The 25,000-nt window shown below is 38.2% G+C and overlaps 3 protein-coding genes across 5 annotated transcripts; all 3 read left to right on the top strand.

Moving 5' to 3' along the window:
- The first annotated feature begins 123 nt into the window (after nucleotides 1–123).
- Nucleotides 124–8,525, top strand: LOC110164596 (SPRY domain-containing SOCS box protein 1). Its single transcript, XM_055158820.1, has 2 exons — nucleotides 124–3,963; nucleotides 6,855–8,525. The coding sequence occupies exons 1-2, from the start codon at nucleotides 3,270–3,272 to the stop codon at nucleotides 6,980–6,982; spliced, it is 822 nt and encodes a 273-aa protein (XP_055014795.1). The 5' UTR covers nucleotides 124–3,269; the 3' UTR covers nucleotides 6,983–8,525.
- Nucleotides 8,526–12,601: 4,076 nt separating this feature from the next.
- Nucleotides 12,602–21,536, top strand: slc25a33 (solute carrier family 25 member 33). Of its 2 annotated transcripts, none has more exons than XM_055158817.1 (7): nucleotides 12,602–12,878; nucleotides 14,475–14,684; nucleotides 16,809–16,886; nucleotides 19,047–19,147; nucleotides 19,433–19,499; nucleotides 20,346–20,626; nucleotides 20,705–21,536. In XM_055158817.1, the coding sequence occupies exons 1-7, from the start codon at nucleotides 12,838–12,840 to the stop codon at nucleotides 20,902–20,904; spliced, it is 978 nt and encodes a 325-aa protein (XP_055014792.1). In that variant the 5' UTR covers nucleotides 12,602–12,837; the 3' UTR covers nucleotides 20,905–21,536. The 2 variants fall into 2 exon arrangements, with proteins under 2 accessions (XP_055014792.1, XP_020785333.1); XM_020929674.2 differs by having other exon boundaries at nucleotides 12,604–12,878; nucleotides 14,475–14,645.
- A 1,319-nt stretch (nucleotides 21,537–22,855) lies between these two features.
- On the top strand, nucleotides 22,856–24,994 carry LOC110164800 (deleted in malignant brain tumors 1 protein-like). 2 transcript variants are annotated; one of them, XM_055158818.1, is made up of 4 exons: nucleotides 22,856–23,201; nucleotides 23,555–23,593; nucleotides 23,935–24,237; nucleotides 24,438–24,994. In XM_055158818.1, exons 1-4 carry the CDS (start codon nucleotides 23,171–23,173, stop codon nucleotides 24,761–24,763), a joined length of 699 nt encoding a protein of 232 aa, XP_055014793.1. In that variant the 5' UTR covers nucleotides 22,856–23,170; the 3' UTR covers nucleotides 24,764–24,994. The 2 variants fall into 2 exon arrangements, with proteins under 2 accessions (XP_055014793.1, XP_055014794.1); XM_055158819.1 differs by having other exon boundaries at nucleotides 23,555–23,612.
- The last annotated feature ends 6 nt before the right edge of the window (nucleotides 24,995–25,000 follow it).

Raw genomic sequence — 25,000 nt, 5'->3', positions numbered from 1 at the left:
TATGTTCGTTGCTATAGCTTCATTATCATCCTCTAATCATCCATTATCACCTTTTTAGGTTGTGCATGATTCACTAAACTTCCACTGGGTTATAGCACTTAAAACATGCTTTATGTCTGGAGCATTCCTTTCTTTCCTGATGACCCCATTCAGTCCAACATGACATTTTCTTTAAGTTCGTAAACACTTGACAGTGGTTTGTTTTGTTTGGACCTTTTTCGAGCACAGGTCTGTAAAGAGGCTGGGCCTTTACTTCAGGTGGACTCTCAATAGAGACAAGTGTTTCCTTTGCTCAGCAAATCCAGTGAGTTTACACTTGCATTTTAATCAGCTCCAAACCAGTGCTGGGGCCCCGCAAACCCCAACAGCCTATCCAGGATCCTGGCCCAAATATACTCTCCACAAGCCGGCTTTTGTCCCTCTAACGGCTCTGTTTGTGTTCACGTCCGTGGTTACTGTGGGAAGACCAGTATTGTTGGGTTAATTTTGATTTGCTTGTGCGTGTTGTGCGGTGGCCCCGTGCCACGTGGGGAGGGAACACTAAACTCCTGGCTCAGAGATAGTGCAAATTAACATGTTTTGTCAGTGCTGAATGCTGGACAGCCCTTGAAAAAGAGATTGTTTACATTCAGATGGTGGCCACCCGTTGCCGGCTTTCTGTTCCCTCCTGTTTTCCGATCACTGAAGAGACATGACCCATTTAAATGGTTGTTTACTTGCATTAGAAGAAGAGCCAAAGCACTTCTCAATGAACTCTTGTCTACAATTCAATTAGAGTGGCCTTCCCAGTAGCACAGTTTTCCACATGAGACAATGCTGTTTCCAGCCCTGCCACAGCAGGGCAGAATATAGAGGGGCAAGGACAGCAGTTTTTGACCATCAACAAGTCATTCCAGTGGAAAACCCAGAATCGGGTTTGGGACAAACAAAACTATTGATGTCTCAGGGTTTGGTTAAACTGCAATACCAGAAAACCAAATCACTCATAATAATCTGACCGAGAGCTGTGAAGAAAATGTTAAGGATAGGTCAATCTAAACAAGCACAATTTATTATAGAAAGTTAGATTTTTGTTTTAAGGTCAATGTAAATGCAGATCAAATTAATCCAGAATAAGTATTTAAGTGGTTTTGTAATGAAATATTGCCCTACTAACCCAAAGATGATGATGATGATGCTGATGTTTAGAGGTAGAAATGACCTAGTTGTCCAGAGTCAATATTTGTTTAAAACCTGATCAAATCTATGTTTGGTTGTCTCGAATGTTTGACCATTGAGTGTCACAATCTTGGTTTGCCTCCAATGGGCTGAACGATCACTGCATACAAAGTAATGTGTAAAATTGAGAATAATTAATCAGATTAGACTTGAGTGGCTTCATGATACTGCCCTGTAATTGACTGGGCTAGAGCTGAACAACATCGATGTTTACCACAGTACAGTGTTATTTAAGGTCATCTTTAAGCCACACACTTTCTTCTTTGTGTGTGTTTGTGTTTGTGCACACTGGTGTTTGTGTGCGCAGTACAGTTACAGTGTGGCATCTGGGTCAGCCACAGACGAGAGTGACAAGTTCAGACAGGACATGTGCTTATAGCTCATCAACCTTTTAATGATTCACTTGATCTCTACGTTTAGATTGTTTGTTTGCGTAGTTTTTCCGTCAGTACGTAATCATTTTGTTCAAGCTTAATGATTTGTCTGATGGCATTTTCAATTGGCTTCAAAAAAGGCAACATTTGATTATTAGAATGAATATCGACAACTTGGTGTTAATAATTGAATCTTAGACCGATCCATGACTTAAATTTTCTAAATTATGTCTTCCATTACATTTTTTATGTGAAATGAATCTATGGCGGTTGACTCTGGAACTGGTTGGTCTTGTTTGTCTTCTCTGTCTGGGAGGGCCACACAGCCCTGATTCACTCAGTTTCTCTAGAGTCACGATTAGACAAAGACAGTTATTAACCTTGTCGTCATGGTGCTGACATATACTCATTAAAGCTGATTCCTGGCGTCACAAATCTAATAAACCATGCAATGTGATACTGTAAAGGAGTCAATATACTATTTACGCTCACATCAGTTGCATCACTAGAAGACAGTAACTGTTATATGGGAACAAGGCAACTCCTCAGACTTGGTCTAAATCAGATTAAAATTATACTTTTTGTCCCCTAAAACCATGAGATTTGCTCTTTTCAGTTATAATTTTATTTGTCAAGGACATTGTAGGTCACTATTTAAAATTCATTGTTCTTCCAACTATGTATTGACCTCTTTCAGAGACTGGTTGTTTCTAGCGATCACTACCAAATGATGTTTTACATCAGTAAATATGTTGCAGTCTTTTGAATGAGGTTTATGCTTTAAAACTCAAAGTTTAAAGAGAAACCTTGTTCACATTTTGTCAACCTGCCAGATGCTTGATGTTGAGTCTTGGCTCTTTTTGCCAAATATTGAACTAGATGCTGTTTTATTCTACTTCATCCATTGAGATGTTATTTTATTTCCTTGAATGTTCCACAGTATAGCATTAATATGGTCTTTTCTTCTTGGAGATGAGCAATGATGTCGCCAAGCCAAGTTACAGATCAGATTTGTGGAGAGGCAATGCAACCCTACTTGCTGTAAAATGCATGTTTTTCAAGTGTGAAATAAGAATGTGTATATGAATACAGGCAAAGTTTAATGCCTTACTGGAAAATTCTAAGCAAAGCAATATCTTGTAGACAAACAGGTCACAAATCTGTCACCAGATACAATACATCTGTACCATAAAGCCTTTTGAGAAATCAAATCACCTTTTAGGTCTTTTGTAATTTTAAACTGAAGGGATTGGGTTGACATTGCTAATGAGTCATTTTACCTCCTGAATCAGTCAATATTGCGTCATTTTTTCCATTCATCTTTGTATTGGACCTTGTACTGTAATGTTACGAGCCAGCAGCCATTACAAACTCATTTTATTCATGCCAGATTAAAATATATACACTTTAATGTTGTATGTCTTTTTCCTCACAAACATTTGGCTAACTATGGCTATGCTAGAGATTTGGTACATTTGTTGTAAAAATGTTTCTTGTTAACCTCTAATGTTTGCAGGTTGGCCCTCACGACTCCCAGACAGTTGCGAGCTCTGGCCCCATCATCGCAGAGGTTGTGGAGCACAGTGGAGGATACGTCCCTCACCTTAAGAACTCCCCCCATTTGAGAGTGAGGCGGGGGGAGGGAGGAGGAGGCGAGCTGCTAAACCCACCCGGAGCATGGGGCAGAAAGTCCCCGGTGGCATCAAAACCATTGACATGCGGGACCCGGCCTTCAGCCCTCTGAAGCTGGAGCTGCAGGCACTGAACCACACCAAACCTGCGCGGCTGGACCTGCTGCTGGACATGCCCCCTGCTGGCCCTGACCTGCAGGTGCAGCACTCATGGAACAATGACGATCGCTCCAGGAACATCTTTGTGAAGGACGACAACAAGCTGGTATTTCACCGGCACCCGGTCGCCCAGAGCACGGACGCCATCCGGGGCCGTGTGGGCTATACCCGTGGACTGCACGTATGGGAGATCAGCTGGGCCATGAGACAGAGGGGCACCCACGCTGTGGTAGGCGTGGCCACCAGCGAAGCTCCTCTGCACTCCATGGGCTACACGGCTTTAGTCGGGAGCAACACAGAGTCCTGGGGCTGGGACCTGTGCCGCAGTAAACTGTACCACGATGGGAAAAACCATCCCGGGAAAACTTACCCTGCTTTCTTAGAGCCTGACGAGACTTTCATCATCCCGGACTCTCTGCTCGTGGTGCTGGACATGGACGAGGGAACGTTAGGATACATCGTGGATGGACACTACCTGGGCGTGGCCTTTAGGGGTCTCAAGGGCCGCAAACTCTACCCTGTGGTCAGCGCCGTGTGGGGCCATTGCGAAATACGCATCCGCTACATCAATGGGCTTGACCGTAAGTACAGTTGTACACATTGTTCAAAAAGTGTTTCTGCAAATTCTCTAATTAAAAAGAATGTTGCCTTGATTCGTAGTATTTCATGCACATTGTAAGTATAATCTAGAATTGGAGTAAATATAAAAGTAGCCATTGTGCTCCACTGTTAATGGGCTGCTCTGTGTTAAACTAGGACATTGGTTTAATAGTGTTGCACATTTCCTTTCTGTACATTCCAGCATTGTACGTCCCAACACCAGTGCCAAATTTAATTATCCTCAATTATTTTACATGCTACGAGGGTCATGAAGTTTCAGTGAAAAGCTGTGCTACCAACAAGCCCCAAATCCTCTGCACTCATTACAATTTTATGTCCTGATGGAGCCTTGACCTAGATTTGTGCACTAAAGGAAGTGCCATGATTCACTGGTACTGCAAAGCCAGATTTGACTAGGTCCATTTGGTCTGATTTTGGGCCTAAATGTTAACTTTACTGTGTCAAACTCCTCTCCTTCACGCAAGTATAGTGTGATTAAAACAGGATAATCTTGTTCATTTGTTCCTGTCTTTTGGAAAATAATATGTATGGTTTAATTTTGTAAACACTTGAATGAAATGAACAACCAGGTCTTGTCGGAGGAATGCCTAGCGAATCAGTAAGTTATTCAAAAAGGCAGGGAAATAAACTCATGTTTACAGTACATTTGGTTATAGCTGCTCACACTGATGGCAAAATGCTATGTTTCTCATGGTCTATTAAGGTGCTGCCATTTAAGTACAACTTTGTACATCAAATTTTTTTGATTTTTGGATTGATTTTCATTTAGGCCCCTTTTTTAAATGGGTTAAGAATTGCAGATGTTTTGACCTGAAGCTTATTTTATTTATAAAGGGAAAGCACATTGATGTATGCTATGGAGCCAACATGGCCAACTCCCATCTTTAAACCCTTGGCAGATCCAGTCCAGTATCTACAGGACAGAGGAATAAAAATGGCAACAATCTCCACATATACAAAACTCAAACTTAACGTCACTCATAGCACATAATGGCACTTTATGGTGACATGTTTGACTCTTCATTCCAACACACCTTTTTCAGAGATTTTGAAAATGCTGCTAATACTGACACTTCTTACATGATCAGGCACTGCAGGCAAACGCTCAATAGGCAAAAGATGGTGTTGGCCAAACCCTACACAGAACAATGACGTCTAGCACTTGCTGAACTTTACCTGTTTTAAAATGAGTTTTTTTAAAAAGATATTCAAAGGATTGTTGTCAGTTCAAAGGACTTTGAGCCATAGCATTAACAAGTTTGTGAAGCCAATCACTAACAAACGATAAGTTTCAATCAACATTTTCATGTTGGATATTTCTTCCAAAACACAATCCCCCATACCACTTATCTGAAATTATGAGATGAAATTCAAGAACTTTAATGCAACTCATTATCATTAATTACCACACTTGTGCATTTTGTTGCTCACTCTTGAGACGGTGGTTTAAAAGAGAGGTTTGCTATGACATGATGGTAGTGAAAGACATTCTTGTTAACTGGTGCATTGAAAACCGAACAGTAGATTGATTACCTGTGAACTGGGGCTATGCATTGTTATGACTGAGTTGTGTTTTGAAGGGCCTGTGGCCGCTGCACCCTGCACAAGCATGAATTAGTCAACAGATTAAGCTTGCTTAGGTTTTCTAGTACATTTTATCTGTAGCTATATGTAGATGTATAAAATTAATAATCATCTGTCTCACGGGTTATTAATCAAATTTTAACTAGGCCTGACATTATAATTACTATCGACTTATTGTTCAGTTCATCAAAGCTGGAACAATATATTTTGGGCCTCAATATTTATTGTGTGTGCACTTTTGTTGCAATAGTAGGGAGGTTTGTGGTGCATTTCATGTAATATGGTAAGATTTGAGCTCAGGTCTTTTTAATTCTTTTTTAAATTGATTACTGGGATTACCCTGCTTTATTAAAATTTTGTCAGTGGCATAATGTTCCAATATTATAATTTATTGTTGTATTTCTCTGTAGCGATATATTGTGCTTGTTATTGGCCTAATTTTAATCAATCAAGTTTTACTCGTTTTGCAGATTATATTTTTGTCTCTCTTGATCAGAATTGTCCACGGCCAATCCTGTCGGTAAAAGCATGTGGTTTGGAGCAGAGTTCAGACTACTCCAAACCACAAGCAATACATGTTTAAAAATTTATCTTCAGACAAGTCATTTTGACCGCCTGATTTTGGATAAATCGTATAAATTGTATGAACTCAAGATCATTGGATTGTTGGATATGAGGGATTTTTTTTGTCATATCACGCAGCCCTACTTAAATCTTATCCTGTTGCATACCAGGTCTCCCAAAATACAGACTTTCTAAATCACTAAATGTATTTTGTAGCAGTGACCTTTTTATGTGTTTCCTTTACAAATCGAGTGATGGGACCCCCATAGTCCTGCATTCCCTGGGCCCAGTTAAGTCCTCATCTGGATGTTTTAGGTTGGTCTGATTCTGGCCCTGGTCTAGTTCATGTTTAGTTCTAATTTAGGAAATGTGTTAAAGCACCTTTAAAACTACTTCAACAATAACAATTATACTTCTGCTGCTTCTATTGTTGATCTCATAAAAGTGTAGGATCTTGTCTCCTCCCTAATTGTTTTTGAGGTATGCAAATATGCATAACAAATAGAGGCTGTTAAAGGGCTGATTGGAAAAAAAACAAAGTTACATACATTTACAGACACTTTTAGTACATTTTCTTATGGATTGCCAAGTGATCTCCCACCCTTAACAGTCCTTCACATTATGTACCTAATAGTTATTTACGCCTGTCAACTGTACAGACATGTTTTGCTCCCTCTCCTGACCTGTTTCTCCTCTCTTCCAGCTGAGCCCCTCTCCCTGATGGACCTGTGCCGGCGTTCGGTGCGGGTGGCTTTAGGAAAGGAGCGCTTGCCTGAGATCCACAGACTGCCCTTACCCGCTGCTCTCAAGAACTACCTGCTCTACCAATGATGGCGCCCCCTGGTGTCCTGTCTCTGGGGTCTTGTCCAGCCACACAACACGCCCGCAGCTCTGAGTCATGAGTGATTCAGACACACATGCTCCTGTCATTTCTTAAACTTGTTTTTATGACTTCAACTGTCTTCGAACTTTCTTCAAATCAGGAATCACTGAACTCTATGCACAGACCTGACAGACCAAGCTGAGTTTTGGTGAAACATGTTGTTTGCACGTTGATGTGACATATGTGATCGGTACCTCTGCTGTGATTATGTCTAATGTAGCCTTTTTTAAAATTACGTGTCTGGGTTGTATTAAAAATAAATTTGTGTAGGGGAAATTTAAACTTTGTGGTTTTAGGACAATGGAGGTGCACTGCCAGTATCTGACCACACAGTGGCAGCACATTCCCTTTTTCCACTTTCAAATCAAGGATCAATAGTAGTTAGAGGATTTGTGGTTTTTATTAAGTGACTAAATAATGATATTAAACTGCTCTTATAGGATCTATAGTGCAGTGTTGATAATACACTGAGAGGAGAAGAGGCTCCCAAACGCACAGCATGGTCAGATTTCATCATATTGAGATGAGGGGTTGTTAAGCTTTGAGAAAGGAACGTCGTCAGCCAAATCGAAGGATACTGTCACTGTGATTATTGTAGCATGCACCTGCAGGAAATCTCTCAGTGCACTCAATACAATGTCTTACGTTCATCACTCCTATGTTTATTTGTACAGTAGTTTACACGTATGCCACTGAGACCCAGAACCTTCTGTCATATTTGTTCCACAGTTGTGGAGGAGCAGACTGGAATCAATATATAATGCACAAATGATTATACAACGCATAACAAATATGTATTAAGATATCTTAGATATTTTAAGATGACAAAACTTTGAAGTGTGTGTGCCTGAGTTGTTTTCTTTAACATTTTTCTCCATGTTTACAGTATTGATTTTTATTTTATTTTTTCAGCTTCATAAATTGTCCAGAAATTTTGTTTATGGTTCATACAGTGTTTTCATTGCATTTGTGCAGCGCTTTTAAATCTTAAGTTTGTAATTGATTTGCTACTGTCAGAACTGGGAGTGTGCTGTAGGGAATAAATGCCCTCCAATGGTATGTAACAGAACCACATTTACTATATAGTGTGCTATCTATAGTGAATAACTCTAAGTTCTGGGTCTCTGTGGCTTATAGCTGACAACCATTGATGTTGTGTGTTTTCTGGTATGTAACATGGGACTGGTTCAAATGTATGTAAAGGTGTGGTGTCTTGGGGGAATGTGGAAAGTCAAAAGGCACCAAATTTGAGAAGACAATCCACAAAAAGTGCACAAATAAAATAAACAAGGTCTTATTGCCAAGATATTGTGACACGCCATATTCCACGCCTGTCAAAGTTAGTCTTTTTTTTTTTATGTGCAAATGTAGTCCTGATTCTGTACTGAAAATGGACTTCTGTGCCACACCTTTCTTTCCTTGCTTGCAATTTTCATTTTATTTGTAGAATTGTTTTAAATATCTATTAAAGTATATTTGAAATTATTAAAACCTGACTTGTTTTGCATTTCTTTGTGACTAGTACATAGAATTGTGAATAATTAAACTTTCATAAACGTTCCTTTTTACCAAAGGGTCACACATGATGCATTTGGGTGATTGCTAAAGTTTTAAGATGGGGAAACTATCTCCATTGTAAACTGTATTTTCTGATCTAGTTATTCTAAGCAAGTAGGTCATGAGAATTTTAGCTCTTGTATGGCATTATTTATTACTGTGCGTAGATGATATGACCTTACTCTGAGGGAGGTGACCTTTCTGCCCTTTAGCCACTATTTTGACAAGCTGCTAAAAGTGGAGACAAGATGGCTCACCAACTTAACCATTTGAGTCGTGTGCAAGGAGAGTATGTACTGTATGTGTGTAATCAATCATGTGTAAGCTTGTCCATTATATGTAGAGTGTATAAAAAATAAACATTCAAGTTTGAGATGGATGTCAGAAACCGCCTTCTCAATGGAGATGTTTCGCTATCTGCTCTACAAGAAAGGCAGGCATAAAACTTGGGCATAGCTAAACCATGTACTCTTAGTATTTGACTACAAAATTGCCTATAATTCAACAAATGAAAAATAATCTTGTAAACAGTGGACACTTGCCAGAAATGTTACATTGTACACCTTTTAATCTTGATTTGACAAACCTGAGATCATGGACTAAGTTCTCAGAGCTGTTTAACCTCCATACCATACATAGTATTGGATCATCTCTCTGCAGACTCAGAAGAGAAACATGTTTGTTCTGTTCAGAGTCCAAATCATTTTCTTTTGCCTTGCAGATTATTTATACATGACCTGAAAATAATGAAAATAAAATAGTAATAGTAAATAGTAATAGTAAAATGAAAGGTGACAAAATATTGCAATATATTATAATTTTTTTATACATAACACTGTCCTTAAACACAATAATGTCATCTTAATGGTAGAAACTAGTCTTAATTTGATGTGCATGTGTGTTTTTAGATTGAAAAGCTATGCTGCATCTTGGCCAGGTCATTATTGCAAATGAGGAGGTGTTCTTAATTGACTAGCTGATGAAATATTGAATACTGAATAAATAAATAATGGAAAGTGACAAATCATAATATAATTATGAAAGCTGTAATGTACTAATATTTATGTGAGAATGTGTGACTGCAAATTTTCTGCATGAACTTTCACCTGAGCCCATTTAAAACATGGAAATAAAACTTTTACACACTGATTTTTCTATCATTCTGCAATAAGCAGAAAATATTATACATTCTATAAGATTTTTTTTCTTGTAATTGAATGAAGCTGAAATACATGTATGATCAAAATATTATTTAGTAAAGGTGCTATATGTAAGCTATCTGGTGTTTTGTTTTTTGTTTTTTTACATACTTTTAGCCATAGATATGTAATTGCTTTGACTTGAATGGTCTAAAATTTGACATTAGAGTTTTTTACTGTATAAATATACACTGAAAAACATGGATCCTTTTTATGAGTCAGCGAACCTCTCCACAGATTACCTGTAACTTGGCCTGTTACTTGCCCCTAGTGTCTGTGTACACTGGTGAATGAATGTGTGTGAATGGGTGTAGTTTTCTTCTTTGCACACTTGATGTCACCATTTCTTTAAAATCACAGAAACACAATGCATGGTAGGCCCAGGCATAATGGGCACAGGCCTAAATTGAGATTTCAGTAGCCTAATATTTTACCTGAAAATAAATGTGTCAAATCGAGATATTTGATTAAACCTTCATAGGAATACATAACATGCCAGAATGACAACATTATTAGCTTATTGCACATTAAATGCAGTTAAATGCCTACTTCTGTCAATAGGCTTACTTGTTGATTTGAAAAAAAAAAAAAAAAATAAATATATATAATATATATATATATATATATATATATATATATATATATATATATATATATATATATATATATATATATATATATATATATATATTTGAGTCAAGCCCAAAATTATTCATACCCCTGACAAATTTTTACTTAAAGTTACTTGATGATACAGGTGCCTCCCAGAAGATAATAAGATAATGTACAAGAGGCATCATTGTGGAAAAAAATATTTCTCAGCTTTTATTTACATTTGAATGAAAAGTGGCATGTCCAGAATTAGTCATACTCTTTGAAAGCTGTCTGAGTCTATGGAAAAATCTAAAGTTCTATACTATTCCAAACAGCACACGCTGTTCTAAAAACTTCCTAATTACCCTGATTCATTAGGAAGAGCTGTTTTAAGCAACTGAACAGGTGAAAAACAGCAGGTGTTTGCAGTTGGTTTGTGAACAGTCATGGCTAAGACAAAGGAGCTCTCTGAGGATCTGCGGCTGTGGTTTGTGGCTGCTCACAAGTCAGGAAAGGGCTATAAGGCCATATCTAAATGTTTTCAAGTTCCAGTGGCTATAGTGCAAGGAATTATTAAAAAATACAAGACGTTCCACACTGTGGAAAATCTCACAAGATGTGGTCAGAAGCCAAAAGTGACACCTGTGCTGGGTTAAATGGACGTAGACCAAGGAGGAAGCCACTTCTCCAGATAAGGCTCACAAAAGCCTGTTTAGCCTTTGCAAATGCTCATCTGGACAAAGAAGACTTTTGTTTTATGGTCAAATGAAACAAAAATTGAATTGTTTGGCCACAATGATGCATTGATGATTTGGTGTAAAAAAGGAGAAGTCTTCAACCACAAAAGTGGTGAAAAAATGGTTATTAGACAGCAACATTACCGGTTTGCAGTGGCCCAGTCAGAGTCCTGACATGAATTCAATTGAGAATCTGTGGAGGGAGCTAAAGATCAGGGTGATGGAAAGGAGACCCTCCCATCTGACAGCATTGAAGCTCACCGCTAAAGATGAATGGGCCAAAATACCAATGGAGACGTGTAAAAAACTGGTCAGCAATTATAGGAAGCACTGGATTACTGTAATAGCCAATAAAGGCTTTTAGAGAAGGGTATGAATAATTCTGGACATGCCACTTTTCGTTCAAATGTAAATAAAAGCTGAGAAATAATTTAGAAGATTTTAGAAGATTAAGAAATTTAGATATTTAGATATATTTATATTTATCAGTGGAAATGTCCAACTTTAATAAATACATGTTATCAGAGACTTGTGAATCTGGTTTCTCTGGTCTGTTTTGCTTTAGTCTGTTTTGCCCTGGCCGCTGTTTCTCAATCAGAGCTGTCATACTTGTCTCTTTGTAGGAGACCTGGGGGTCACAGAATCCTCCATTAACTTTATATAAGTGGTTGGGCTATTTTTACACATCAGGACAGCAGCAAAACAACCATAATGTTTTGGTCCAGGTACAGTTATGTGCAGTGCGTTGTGTTGTTCAGCTGGTTTATCTCAGCACTTTTACACTTGTTATCATGTGGGCAGATAAAGACATGTTTTCAAATGTGTGTGGTGTGCCATTCACAGGTAATAAAAAGGCATTAGGTAACTTCTTCATTGACAAAAACTATTATTTGTTTACATATCAAATACTGTTTTAAGGAGAAAAGAACAAACAAAACATGACATTCAAAGATTAAAGACCTATGAGAAAAGGGTAAAATATTGAATTGATAATTAATTTTTTGTAATAGCCTCTCTTTATTTATGGATAATGGAATTTACTGCTTCTAATGTTGGTTAATGTGGGCCTAATCCCTTTATTCATGCCTTTTTGATAGTTCTACTTCTGATGTGGTTTTATATGTAAGCTATTCTTTGGAAGTAGCAGAAATATCCATGTGTATCTTGAATTTCAATTACCTCTATAGTTTTTGCAATAAGTTATCTAGTAGCCGTGGGCTTGTTTGTCACTTTTGTTTTTCACTATACTGTCATGATTGTTATGCCACTAGTTAATAGCTTATCTGTGCAGTCAGGTGACATTCCAGTCGAGCTTTAAGGGTTCAAGGTGATCTCGTGTTGTTTTTCAGAGCTCTGAGCAGGGCAGACTTCTCCAGCTCCAACATTATTTTGAGAGACCCCCCCACGGAAAGGCAAGGAGGAGGAGGTGGCCATGGAAACCACGCACATGTCTCTACGTCACAGACAACACCCCCGTACGCCCCACATGACGTCAGTGCGGACGGTCTTCTTGGCTCCGCTGCTCCTCCGCCTGCGTCCGCCGCTGACAGCTCCTCTACAGCCGCACCGAATCAAGTCTGAAGCCGAAGCCTGAAGTAAACGAGCTCCGCGTCTGAGAGTTGGACGCGTCGGGAATTTACTAAACGACATATTTATTAACGCTAGATATTTTAGTAAGATGTCTGTGTATAGCTAAGGAAGAACCCGGCAACCAAAATGGCACAAAAAGACACGCTGCTACATCTCTTCGCTGGGGGGTAAGTGGCACATAGATATCTTCAGGTTCAATAAAAACTGGTTATGTACGTTTTAGTAACCACTAACTATACTATGCTATATATTTTTCCGACAGCATTTTAAAAAGAAAACAGACTGACAATGAATGCTAACCTCATGTTAGCACATTTTAAATGTAGCATTCAAGTGCTATCGGTCAATCGGGTTCATTTAACGTGTTACACATTATCTGAGTGTTTTAATGCGTTTGGGGAAATGATCTATTTACTATTTGTGTTGTTTTTATTGTTAGTGTGACGCCAGTTATGGATTGAATGGCTAGGTTATAAGGAACAATGATGAGCCGGTGTGGGATATATTTCATCAGCCAGCATATTGCATCCGCTTGTAGCAGCAGATCTCTTCATGGCTAAAATTAGCGACTTCGAGTAGTTAGCATGACATTGCCATACGTTTCGCTTATTGTCTAACGTATTTATCTGGACTCTTTTTTTTTTTTTTTTGAATGTTTCAGTTGTAGATGTTGTTGTTATAGCGTATTTAGTTCTTTGGCCAGATCACTTCATCTGTGTTTCTGAACGTGGCGTAGTCACGGGAGTTGTTAGCCTTTAGCTGCGTGATGTCCTTCAATGTTACGTAATGCTGTGGCTTATCGTTACACTGTAGCTTTCTGAGCAGTGAAACTCACATTTCTTAGAAACAATGTCATTAAATTAATCGAGTTAGTCTGGTTTTATAAAGTGACTTTGAAGAAATGCATGTAACCAAATGACGCAATCTTTTTACCCTTGAATTTGACTTGCTCTGCTAAAAACATTTGTCCTTATACACTGGATATGATACCAACATTTGCTCTTGTAAAACGTGTTGCATATCGCATTTCATACAGTCAATTTATAGTTACACCATAATTTCAAAGGTCCTCATCTTGTCCTTGTTCACCTGCTCAATGATCTTTGGCTCTATGGACAAAACAATCTGCAATACTCAAATATATTACAACATCTTGAAGCTGATGACAGGTCTTTAGCTGGGTTATTTATTTATGGTACAACCATTCTGAGCCTGAAATATAATACAAATTTTGAATTTGAATCAGCCGTTTGACACAGCAGTTTACTCTAATCTTTTCTGGCTCTTAAGCCTGCTGAGGATATAAATGATAAGGTTATAACACACTGTACAAGTTCATTAAGAGCAGATTGATCTGGAAAAGAATGTTTTTTATTGGGTTTGAAGGTTATTACTTGGGACACGGGAATTGAGGAATTTGTTAATTACACTGCAGAAGTTGACCTGATAAACTTTTAGCTGTCTGTGAGAAATTTTGTCTGTGATGTCAATAATTGGCATAACAAATTTAATGTTTTACAATGGAAATACTGTGGTTAGAGAGTGGTATTAAGGGTGCTTATGTCCAGTATGTGTACGGTCTAGTAGCTCCACAGCTGAGGTATGTGTTAATATGTCGACACTGACCAAATGTACAGCCATTAGTTCCCTTCATCTTCAGTAGACTACATTCGTCATTCAGAACTAGTTAATGTCAATGTTGTTGTAATTGAACTCAACAGTTACGTAAGTTACTAATGTAAATCTTTGTTTTGTGTTCCCAGGTGTAGTGGAACTGTGGGGGCCATTGTGACGTGTCCTCTGGAGGTGCTGAAAACCCGGCTGCAGTCATCAGGGCTTGCTCTCCGGCCCATTTACCAGGTCCAGCTCAGTGGCACTGGAACTGGGGTCATCCGTCCTGGGACTGTGACGCCCGGTCTCCTACAAGTCTTACGGTATGGACACTTTGGCAATCCAGCAGGAGAGAGTTGGAGGTTAGAGAAAGAGAGGCCAATAAGGTCCAGACTTTGAACTTAAGGGGAAGGGGATAGAATGTATATGTATGAATGTATATTAACTTTAGATTAGCATTTGAATGACCCTATGTAAACTGTTAGAACTTAAATGAAACAAACTGATCACCAAATAAGTTTAATATTTACATCAACCTGCTCAGGGAGTACATGTTTAAATTGGTACTGATGCTATAACCTGGCACCAGCGTCTTTCCTATAACTCTTGCTTAATGTATTGTTATTGTGCCTGACCCTGTACAAATAAAAGCGTAAAGATTTGTATGCAAGTGTTAATTGGCTCTAAAAATCTCTTTTTTATTTTGAACAGAGGGCATCATAAGTTTAATTTAATATAACAACATTTTGCCCAGAATGTAATTATTTTAGATTCCCATGCAGAATTTTTCCTTGATGATATTGCCTGTTTGTCCAAACTTAACTTTACCTGCTGCATGTTTGTTTGGATTAGAGTTGTGGTGCTGTTGCTGTAGTGCATTCAAACCTGTTATTTTCTCTTGCATAACCCTGCATCAAAAGCCATTAATCTTGCTCTTAGTTGTGTGCAGTGGATTAGTACACGGTGTCCTGCTGGACACATCTGTTTTGGGTGTCATGTAGAATCCCTTGTGTTTGAGGCCCCTATAGGCCATGTATTTTATGACTAGTCTAGCTGCGTGAGAATAGCAGAGTCCCTACTGATCAAAATTAGATGTCTGAGTTAGGGTTGTATTACATTTAAAGCCCTTAAAAACTAGAATAACTGGAGTCTCGACCTTAAGCTGCAATTTGTTCAGACGTTTAAGTTAAAAGGTGTTCCTATTGTAGTCAAACTGAAAAACAAGCTATGTGACATTTACACAAACAAAATTAAATTGAAAGCCAGGTAGTTTGTGCTTTATCAGTGACCAATTAAAATATAAATGATGTGCTATATTATGTGTACTGCATAATAGAATGTATCCTCCTTACTCCCCTTATCCCCCATACATGTTACCTAAGTTCAAGGAGGTAACCGGCGGTCATGTAATGCAAAGACACTATATTAGGGGTTTTGCATTGCATACATAGAGTACCCCCTACTCCCTCCCCACTTTAAGCACTGTGGCAGACACCTGGAGAATGTGAAGAATTATTGTCTATAAATGTAGCTTCAGTAGTGAGTTCTGTACCAGTGAGGAATGTTGATTTAAGCACAGATGCAGTCACGCTAAATGCTCCTAAGAGAACAGCACTTGCATAACTGTCTATATTTCACTACTTGCCAAATCTTTTCCCCAAATAGATCTAATGGGAAGACTCCTGCCTGCAGACGTGCATGTATGTGGTCGTATCAAATAAAGCTGTATGTCACTACTCCGGTGTAAAACACACTATTCAGATCTTCGCATGCAGCAATTAACCTTGAACTTGCCTGGCAAATCCAGAATGATATCTCTTTGTATTTTTATAGATTGATATCTGTCCAATCCCCATGCCCTCCATCGCGCGCCAAGCCTGATAAAACAGTGATACTTGTGAAATGAATGAGCTCAGGTCAATTTATGTCACCTCAGATTAACAGAGTTTAGTACTTTGTAGATTTCTGCAGAATGTATGAGCAATGTTTTTCAGTTCCCTGTGATATTTTTTTGTCCTTTATTATAGTTTCAAATATGGACAGACAATGCTTGTCCCTGACTGTCTAATCCATTTGTCAATCATGACCTTCTGAAAACGGGGAGACTTGCATATTTAAGTACTGAAGTGTTTTGGATCCCAGGCAAACCTTGAAACACTCTAGTTGGAAAAATGCTGGGGTCTCTTTCACCATTTCTTTGCCAAGAATGGGCCATGCATTTCCAAATTGTAATTATTTCTTGTGTATTATTTCCTACATTGTTTTGTTTATGAAGAGAGAGATTGTCCACCATTGTGTGAACCACATCTATTCATATTTAACACCTGTTGGGCTCATTACATGCCACTCTAATGCAGGAAACGACTGGTGGCCTCAATCAGGTTGGATCCAGTTTGACCTTAGTCCCCAGCAGCCATACAGGACAAGCAGAGGACAAATGTTTAACATATAAATGTCTTAATTGATTTTTGTTTTGTGTATTTCAGGTCCATCCTTGAAAAAGAGGGACCACGATCACTGTTCAGAGGCCTGGGACCAAATCTTGTTGGTGTAGCTCCCTCAAGGTAAATATTTACATTATAATTTAGGGTTATAACTAGTTTCATCACTAGATAATCAGGAGTTATCAACTCTGAATGAATATTCATATATTGGGGAAAGTTGGACTTCTGAATAGTCTTGAATAGTCTTGATCTTTATCTTAAAATTGGTATAACAGGCAATTTGCAACTAACCTGAGCAACGTACGCCCCCAACCCGTCCAGCAGTTAATGTAAACCAAGTGTTATTTACTAAATTTGTTATTTTACTTAAATAATGACTTAAACATCATTAATTCATAGCTATGATATAAATTAGATTCCATGGTATTACAATGGACCTAAATGCTTAATCATGAAGTGTACTATGAGAAATGAAACGGGGGTAATTTCCCAGTGGAATTGGTTGTTATGATGTTCATATCATCTCAGACTCTAACCACACGCAAAGCAGAGGAAAGGAGAGGCTCTTACTTTGCATGACGATAGCTGAGGACTTCAGTAGCTCTGTAAACAGGAAGAGGCTGTCGTGGCAACAGCAGTCAGATCATGTGAAAGCCATTTAAAACACAGGAAGAATATATTTTAAATAAGGCCCTGAACTAACAATTGGCTGTAATGTTTTTAAAAAATAAAGATTATTCATGTATTGACTACGCTGTAATTGTGTGTAGAACCACAGATACATTTTTTCCATTGGTTATCTAAATGTCCATCTTACTGATTATAAGTGAAAAACCGAATTATGCTTTCAAATAGCAAGGATTAGGTTGCAGCCTGCGTTATTCAAGACTCGCACAGCATTGGTCAGTGTAGCCGCTGCCTCTTGAATTTTAAATGCCTGTTGGTCATCTGGCCTGGGCACTGGATTCATATTACACTACTAAGCTTAGCAATCAGGTTAAATAATTTCACTGCCCTTTTATTTAGACTTCTAATTTTCTAATAACATTTTGTAGGCTATATAAATTAACATTCACGATATAAACCTAATGTTTAATATACTTGTTTAATGGCGAGTTGATCTTTTTATAGGTGAGAATCATCCGAGAGATCTTTGCTCTCTTACAGCATGTACAGTTAGGCCACTGTGCGTCACTTTAAGTTTAAACTTTAACATTTGTTTGAGGAAATATAACTACAGTGAACTTTGGCTTAATTTGTAAATCCACAGTTTCAGTGTTTATTTAGTTTTGCTATTGCGAGAGAGGTAAAATGCTCTTAAGTTGATAATGCATTTAAATTTAAGGTATAAATGTCTAGTCTCAATGTGGCAATTAAATGTATTCGTTACATTTATGAAAAGTAAGGTCTGAACACTATGTAACAATATTTAAGCTTGAATTGATTACTCTGTTTGCCTTAAAACTTAAAATTGCACAAAATGAATAATTAATATTGTAAAATCAATGAAATCCTTGTTACCTCTAAATTATGACTGCTTTCACCTTTGGTCTATTTTTAGCCTCAATAAAACCTTGTACTTCCTGATTGATAAGATGTCTTGAGTCCATTACAGTATCCCCTGAGCTGTGTTACAATTCTGCTTTAATTGCAGTGAGACTTTGAGACTGTTTACACTCAAGTTACATCCAGCGTCATGGCGGTTAATCAGTAGCTCAGGATGCTCTTTTGACTGCTGTGTTGCTCTAGTGGCCAACTTGGATTATGGCTTCACCGCTGCCATCAGGAGAGACACCTTAGGGCTGGCTCCTTTGGGCTGGGTAATATGGCCAGAAAACAAAATCTCAATATTTTTGCACAGCCTGAATGATTACGGGTTTAAGTGATTTAAATTGAAGTTGTAGCAGAGACTGCACGACTTTTAAACGGTGAAGCTTTGTACATTTTCCTTTTTTATCGTATAATTTTTTACTGAAATTGTAAACTGCCTTCAGTTACATTTGTATAGATATTTAACTATAATTGCACAATACCCTGCTTTGCACGTCAGAAGTAAACCTGTAAACCTGTGGGTGGCTTTGTAGTGAATTTAAATTACATATTTTGGGGAAAATTATCTAATTTGGCCATAACTATCAGCCCAGCAGTTCTGGCAGTTCTTATGAGTTGTTCTGAATTCTAAATCTTAGGCATCAGCTATGAAAAAAACTATATTGATTAATCTCTAACTTTAGTTTAATAAAAGTTATATAAACTAACGGACTGGCTTTTGTCTTTCAGAGCCATCTACTTTGCTGCTTACTCAAAGTCAAAAGAGCTGTTCAATGGGCTTTTTGTCCCCAACAGTGGACTGGTGCACATGTCGTCTGCGGGCGCTGCAGGTAAGCACAACAGCAGTAATCATCAAAATATAAATGAGGTTGTTCATATAAATCCCCCTTCACCCTAATGTTTTTGATTTTCAATTATTTTAAATATTTATTTTTACACATGGGTCTCTGTATTTGTTCAATATCAAGATCAGATCATGTCAAAAAATACATGCAAAATGTAAAGGCCACACAATACAGTAAAAAAATATTGTGATTATAACTGTAATTATAAAAATAATCACACTGGCTGAAGATTTTAAACTGACATTTTTTGTAATGTTGTGGTGTCTTTAGCGTTTGTGACGAATTCTCTGATGAACCCGATCTGGATGGTCAAGACCAGGATGCAGCTTGAGAAAAAGTGTGTACACCATTTATTTCTGTTTCTTTCCATATACCACAATGTCATTACTTTGTGGCTCTCTCCCCTTTGTATAAATCAGTATTATCTATTCAGTAATGTAGTCAAAATTAGTTTGGGTAATTGTGTGTCTTCTGGCTATTGAAGAAATATAAGCAATAAACAAGTCGCCTTAAGTGAAAACATAAGAAACAGCCAGTGTCCCATTTTAAAGGGACTGTTATATAAAGTAAAATGTCTGTAAACTGAAGCATGTGGACGTGCTGTGTTACTGCCCCCATGCTTCCTCCCCGTGTATGTGCACCTCGGGCCTAAACCTCCATAGCCTAAGCACTGTCCTTGGTCTCTGCAGCGTTGAGCCGGAGCGTGTGACCTGCTCCATAAATACACAGAGCGTTGACGCAGTGTCCTGTGTGCAGAGGAAGAGTCTATATTTGCCTTACTGAGTACAGGGCAGTAGTATCATGTGAGGTGGCAGGGGCATGTCTGCCAATTTAATCTAGTGCACCTGTCCCACAGCAAAATGCCCTCATGGTACAGTGACGATAATACGGTACACTTTTACGCAACCATGTTTATGTTTCTAGGTGAAAATCCTCTGTGTTATTGTTGCGGGTTTAAATATTAAGTGGGAGAACTGACGAGCATGCTTACAGTTGTCATCAACAACTGAGCATTTGTTCAATGTGGTTATTAACAATTAACTTAATGAAAATTATTATTTTTAACTCACTGGAACAATTAGTTGGCTTCCCTTTTCTTTCTTGATTTCTGAGATTTGGGCCAGATTGGTTTACTAATTGCTTCTATTGAACTACAGTGTTCATCTCAATTTTGTCTGTTCAGAGCCCGAGGAGAGAAGAAGATGAACGCACTGCAGTGTGCCCGTTATGTTTACAAAACAGAAGGTGTTCGGGGGTTTTACCGAGGCCTGACTGCGTCCTACGCCGGGATTTCGGAAACTATGATATGTTTCTTGATCTATGAAACACTGAAAAAGCACCTTGCCAAGAGCCAATTTGTCTCACCCAGCGGAGAAACTGAGAGGGGGGCATCGGACTTCCTCAGTCTCATGATGGCTGCTGCATTTTCAAAAGGCTGTGCGTCCTGCATTGCCTACCCTCACGGTAAGCACTAGTCTCTTCTGTCTGTACAAGAGCTCGACAGTCATTTGGTGCTAATTTTCCTTCTTTGTCTCCACGCAGAGGTCATTCGGACGAGGCTGCGAGAGGAGGGCAGCAAGTACAAGTATTTCTTCCAGACGGGGCGGTTAATAGCCGTGGAAGAGGGCTATGCAGCTTTTTATAGAGGACTCATTCCACAGTTAATCAGGCAGATCCCCAACACAGCCATTGTCCTCTCTACATATGAACTTATTGTGTACCTGCTCGGAGATGCCAAGTGAGGACATTTTTGCTCCACTTGTGAGTGCACAAAACCGGCGAGGGCTGGCCAATGGACTTAATATGTAGCACACTGAAATTTGAACGGCGCTGCTATAGAGACTTCTCTGGTGAAACTGAAGCAGTCTGTACTGTTATCCAAAGAGTTTAATGTGTTTTATTTAACTGCAAGCTTGTAATTAGGAGATTTTCAGTGTAACTGAAGAAGTCATGGTACAGTTCTTGTCAAGTCAAACTTGTGAAAAAGGTCATCTTCTCAGAGGCTTGGTGTTAAGTTATAAATTATTTTGTTATTTTATGGTTGTGTATATTTTCTTTCTTTTGTTGTATACTTTATGTTAATTCACCAATGAAACTAAGCAGGATGATATTTAATAATGAAGCGACAAACTAAGTTAGTGCTATGAGTAACTGTTCATTGTAAAGACCACACAACCAAGATTTCTCCTGTTAAATGCAAAGTGCTGTTATGAAGTTAAAATTACAGAGAGATTAATCTTATTTTTCTTTAATATATTCAGGATACAGACATTTCTGTATGTTTTCTTTATGGAAAAAGATGCTCATGTTTTACAAGATAATATTGTGGATGCTTATTTGACCAGTGGATCAATAAAATGCATCTATAAAATGAGCTGTAGATGTCACTGTGTTTGTATTTATGTTTTTGTGACAAATTTGTATTTACATTTAATATTTATTTATACTGTATGTAATAAAAAAAATCTATATATCTATCTATATAGATAGATATAGATATCAATTTATTTATTTATGAACAGATCAAACAGGCAGTGTTTATGATGAGGATTTAATATGTTTAAATTAATTAATTCTGGTGGGGCAGCGGACTGCATTTGTCTCCACACTAAATATGAAAAAAGTGAAGAAAAAGATGTAGTCCCCGCAATGGCAGTATTTACTTCTTTATATTGTGTTAAAAGTACTCAAGTAGCCAGTAATCCCTGTTTCACATGAAGTGGCCACAACTATATCAGCTACCAACTATATCAGTATTATTACACTGAACTTTTTTTTGTTGTTGAAATTTTTAATTATTCCAATAATTCTATTGTTCGACAGGAAATTACCACAATGACAAATGTTTCATACATTATACTCTACCATGTTTGTCTTGGTGTGGTCAGCAAAATAGTAACTTATAATATGACTAAAAGGAAATGGAAATGCCTCATTACATTTTCTGGGAAATACTCTGCATTTGTTGTGAGACTAAGAGAAATCTGCTCTGACTTAACCTCGCAGTCACATGAATGGAGTGGTGAAATGGTCTGCATGTGCTATAGGCATAGAAGGCATGAGAATGACTGTATAACAATAGACAAACTGTAAATGTATGTAAGCCTCTTCTCTATTAATACCAGATTACAGTAACCTCTGATGGCAACAAAGCTCAACATCTTGTCAGTTCTTTTATACACTAATCTTCTTGTGAGGGACACACAACTGGCTTCTAAATGTGTTGAGTTATTTACAATTTTAGACCTCCATAAATATGATTTGAGGGGTATATGTTTTTAAACAGGGCAGTGTTTTCAAAGAGAATGCAGGAAAATATAGGTCTATAAGATTTCACAGTTTCGACTGGATGACGAGTCTATGTAGTGCCTAATAATCCTACTTTGTACTCTGTAATGGCTTTACCACTGGTTTTACTTGCGGGTTAATGGGTTAATGCTGACCCCGTGTGGCAGACTGTGGCTCTGGTTCAGTGACGTGGAGCCAAGATGAACAGTTTTCCGCTTAAATAGCAGCAAACAATAAAACCGTTTAAAAGTAAATTTACGTCTGACTTTTTTTTAACAAATGAAATGTAATGACATTGTCATAATAGTATATCTAACGATGTGCTGGAATACTTTGACATCACATTGAGTTATCTTCCCATTTAAACTGGAAACTGCCGCTGTTATCTGGCAACCCAGAGTTCGCCACTGTTGCTAACCTCACGTTTTCGCTTAACGTTGGTTCAGACAGCGTACTTTGCATCAACGATGAGGATATAAATCGTTTTCCTATATATAATTAGGCTGCGTTTTATTATGCAATATGCACTTTAATATTTTGCATCCATATCTTGAGTATATGTTTTAAACGTAATTGCCAAATAGCTTTATTAAACTATTTGGGCGCTAGCTTTAGCGGATAGCTTTCTGATGAATCTGATGTTTTTAGTACGAGTTCATCACAGCCCCATCTACAAAAAGGAGGTCTTTCACCAGCCTGCTGTCTGATGGAAGGGAGAAGATGCTTACTTTTGTCTGTATCCTCCTGACAGGTAAGCTCTTTGTGATGGCTACAAACATTTAGCAGCTAGTAATCCTTTTAGCAGTTGAGCATACACTATGCCATGAGCTTATAACACATTTAATTGTTTAATGTCATATTTGTACATATTTTCAAGTATAAAACAAAATTATCACTAAACAAAGAAATGATCAAGACTAAGCTGTAGGAAGCTAGGAACCAATATGGTCACTCCGACTGAGCAATTACGTACACTCACATTTCTTCTGCATTTCATTCTTTTGGATACTGTCTACTATAATTGTTAAACATTAAGTTGATATAACTATACGTCTATAATAGTTTGTGTACACTCCTAAACAAATATGTTCTCCTTTATTTCAGGTCTGTCGTGTGCCCTGCGTGATGGAGTTATGGGTTTTGGTAAGCACGGGGACTAGAGGTAGACCATATTGAATCATCAATATTATTGTGACTGTGAATGATATTTTGAAGATATGCAAAAAACAAAATATTGTATACCTTTATTTAAATAATATTGAATACTTAAAATCTACCTCAAAATGCTACAAAAAAAGAAGTGATAAACTCATGTTGTGGTCTTCCAATTTAGGGTATAGATCGATATTTCTGCACTTTCGTAGTCCTTTTACATTTCTCTGTTACTTATGTAAAAGTTATTAGAATGCTGAAAAAATATATATTTTTTTGTTAATATTACGCGTATATTTCGCATGTAATGTCTTTGTGTCCTATGTTTACAGAGGTGCGGCTAGTTAATGGTGATAAATGCTCTGGTCGTGTGGAGGTGCTGCGTAATAACCAATGGGGGACAGTTTGTGACCATGGCTGGGACTTCAGAGACGCCCATGTGGTGTGCCTGCAGCTAGGCTGTGGGTTTGCAGAGTACCCCGCTCAGGGACCAACCTATGGGCCTGGCTCTGGGGAGATCTGGCTCAGGCATGTCCAGTGTACAGGACATGAATCAAGTCTGGATCACTGCTCTGTTGTCCTCAGCAGTAGCTTCCCATGCACCCACCAGAACGACGCAGGGGTCAAATGCTCAGGTGCAACTATAAAACCTTTTCTTGTTCAAAGAGGATAAATATTATTCATATTATTCTTGTGACTTCATGACTCTCATGTATTGTGGACTATATTTGTTTTAAAAATAGATAGTAGATAATGGATATTAATAATTTTCTGCCTTGCACTTGAGCAACTGTTTGGAGTTGAATATATTGTATAATAATGTATTTTTCCTCAGGATCTCTTTATATGCCCACTCTCACGCTGCTTTCGCCCCACACCGTGTTCTCCTCTGGAGAGTCTGTGCGCTTCAGCTGCCATGTTTTGGTGGGACAGTCCCAAGTCAGTGATTTCTACCTTTATAAAGAAGGGGTGCAGACCCCACTGGTGACTCAGAGAGTGGATCAGGGCCAGTCCCGGGTGGAGCTGACCCTTTTGGATGTGGAGACGTTTCAGCAGGGTAGCTACAGCTGTCGCTATAGTATCATATTCAACTTCCCACTGCAGCGCTCCCCGCCCAGTAACTCCATCAACATCACAGTAGGTGAGGCTGTGTGTGAATGAATATTGTTGTGCATCATTTAAATAGTTCTTTTCACAAAAGAATGAACCTAACCCACTTGCTGCCTGTTTGTACATGTTTGTTGTGTTTGACACACAGATGGTTGTGGTGAACTGCTCCCCGGGGTTTTTCTGTTTTTAACAGTTTTTCTTTACATCCCAAGATTGTATTGTGTACTATTTTTGCATATGTGTGCACTGACGGCTGTTTTCCTTGTCTAGTCATTAACTGTGGTATAT

Source organism: Boleophthalmus pectinirostris, unplaced genomic scaffold (assembly GCF_026225935.1).
Source record: "Boleophthalmus pectinirostris isolate CB_2022bp ecotype Guang Dong unplaced genomic scaffold, ASM2622593v1 HiC_scaffold_226, whole genome shotgun sequence".
NCBI lineage: Eukaryota > Metazoa > Chordata > Actinopteri > Gobiiformes > Gobiidae > Boleophthalmus > Boleophthalmus pectinirostris.
This window is presented reverse-complemented; position numbering and strand designations above follow the sequence as displayed.

Coding starts and splice junctions, on each gene's coding strand:
- LOC110164596 (XM_055158820.1), top strand. CDS start 3,270: ATGGGGCAGAAAGTCCCCGGTGGCATCAAAACCATTGACATGCGGGAC. Junction 3,964..6,854: donor CTACATCAATGGGCTTGACC/GTAAGTACAGTT, acceptor CCTCTCTTCCAG/CTGAGCCCCTCTCCCTGATG.
- slc25a33 (XM_055158817.1), top strand. CDS start 12,838: ATGGCACAAAAAGACACGCTGCTACATCTCTTCGCTGGGGG. Junction 14,685..16,808: donor CCAGCAGGAGAGAGTTGGAG/GTTAGAGAAAGA, acceptor TGTGTATTTCAG/GTCCATCCTTGAAAAAGAGG. Junction 16,887..19,046: donor GTTGGTGTAGCTCCCTCAAG/GTAAATATTTAC, acceptor TTTGTCTTTCAG/AGCCATCTACTTTGCTGCTT.
- LOC110164800 (XM_055158818.1), top strand. CDS start 23,171: ATGCTTACTTTTGTCTGTATCCTCCTGACAG. Junction 23,202..23,554: donor TGTCTGTATCCTCCTGACAG/GTAAGCTCTTTG, acceptor CCTTTATTTCAG/GTCTGTCGTGTGCCCTGCGT. Junction 23,594..23,934: donor TGATGGAGTTATGGGTTTTG/GTAAGCACGGGG, acceptor CTATGTTTACAG/AGGTGCGGCTAGTTAATGGT.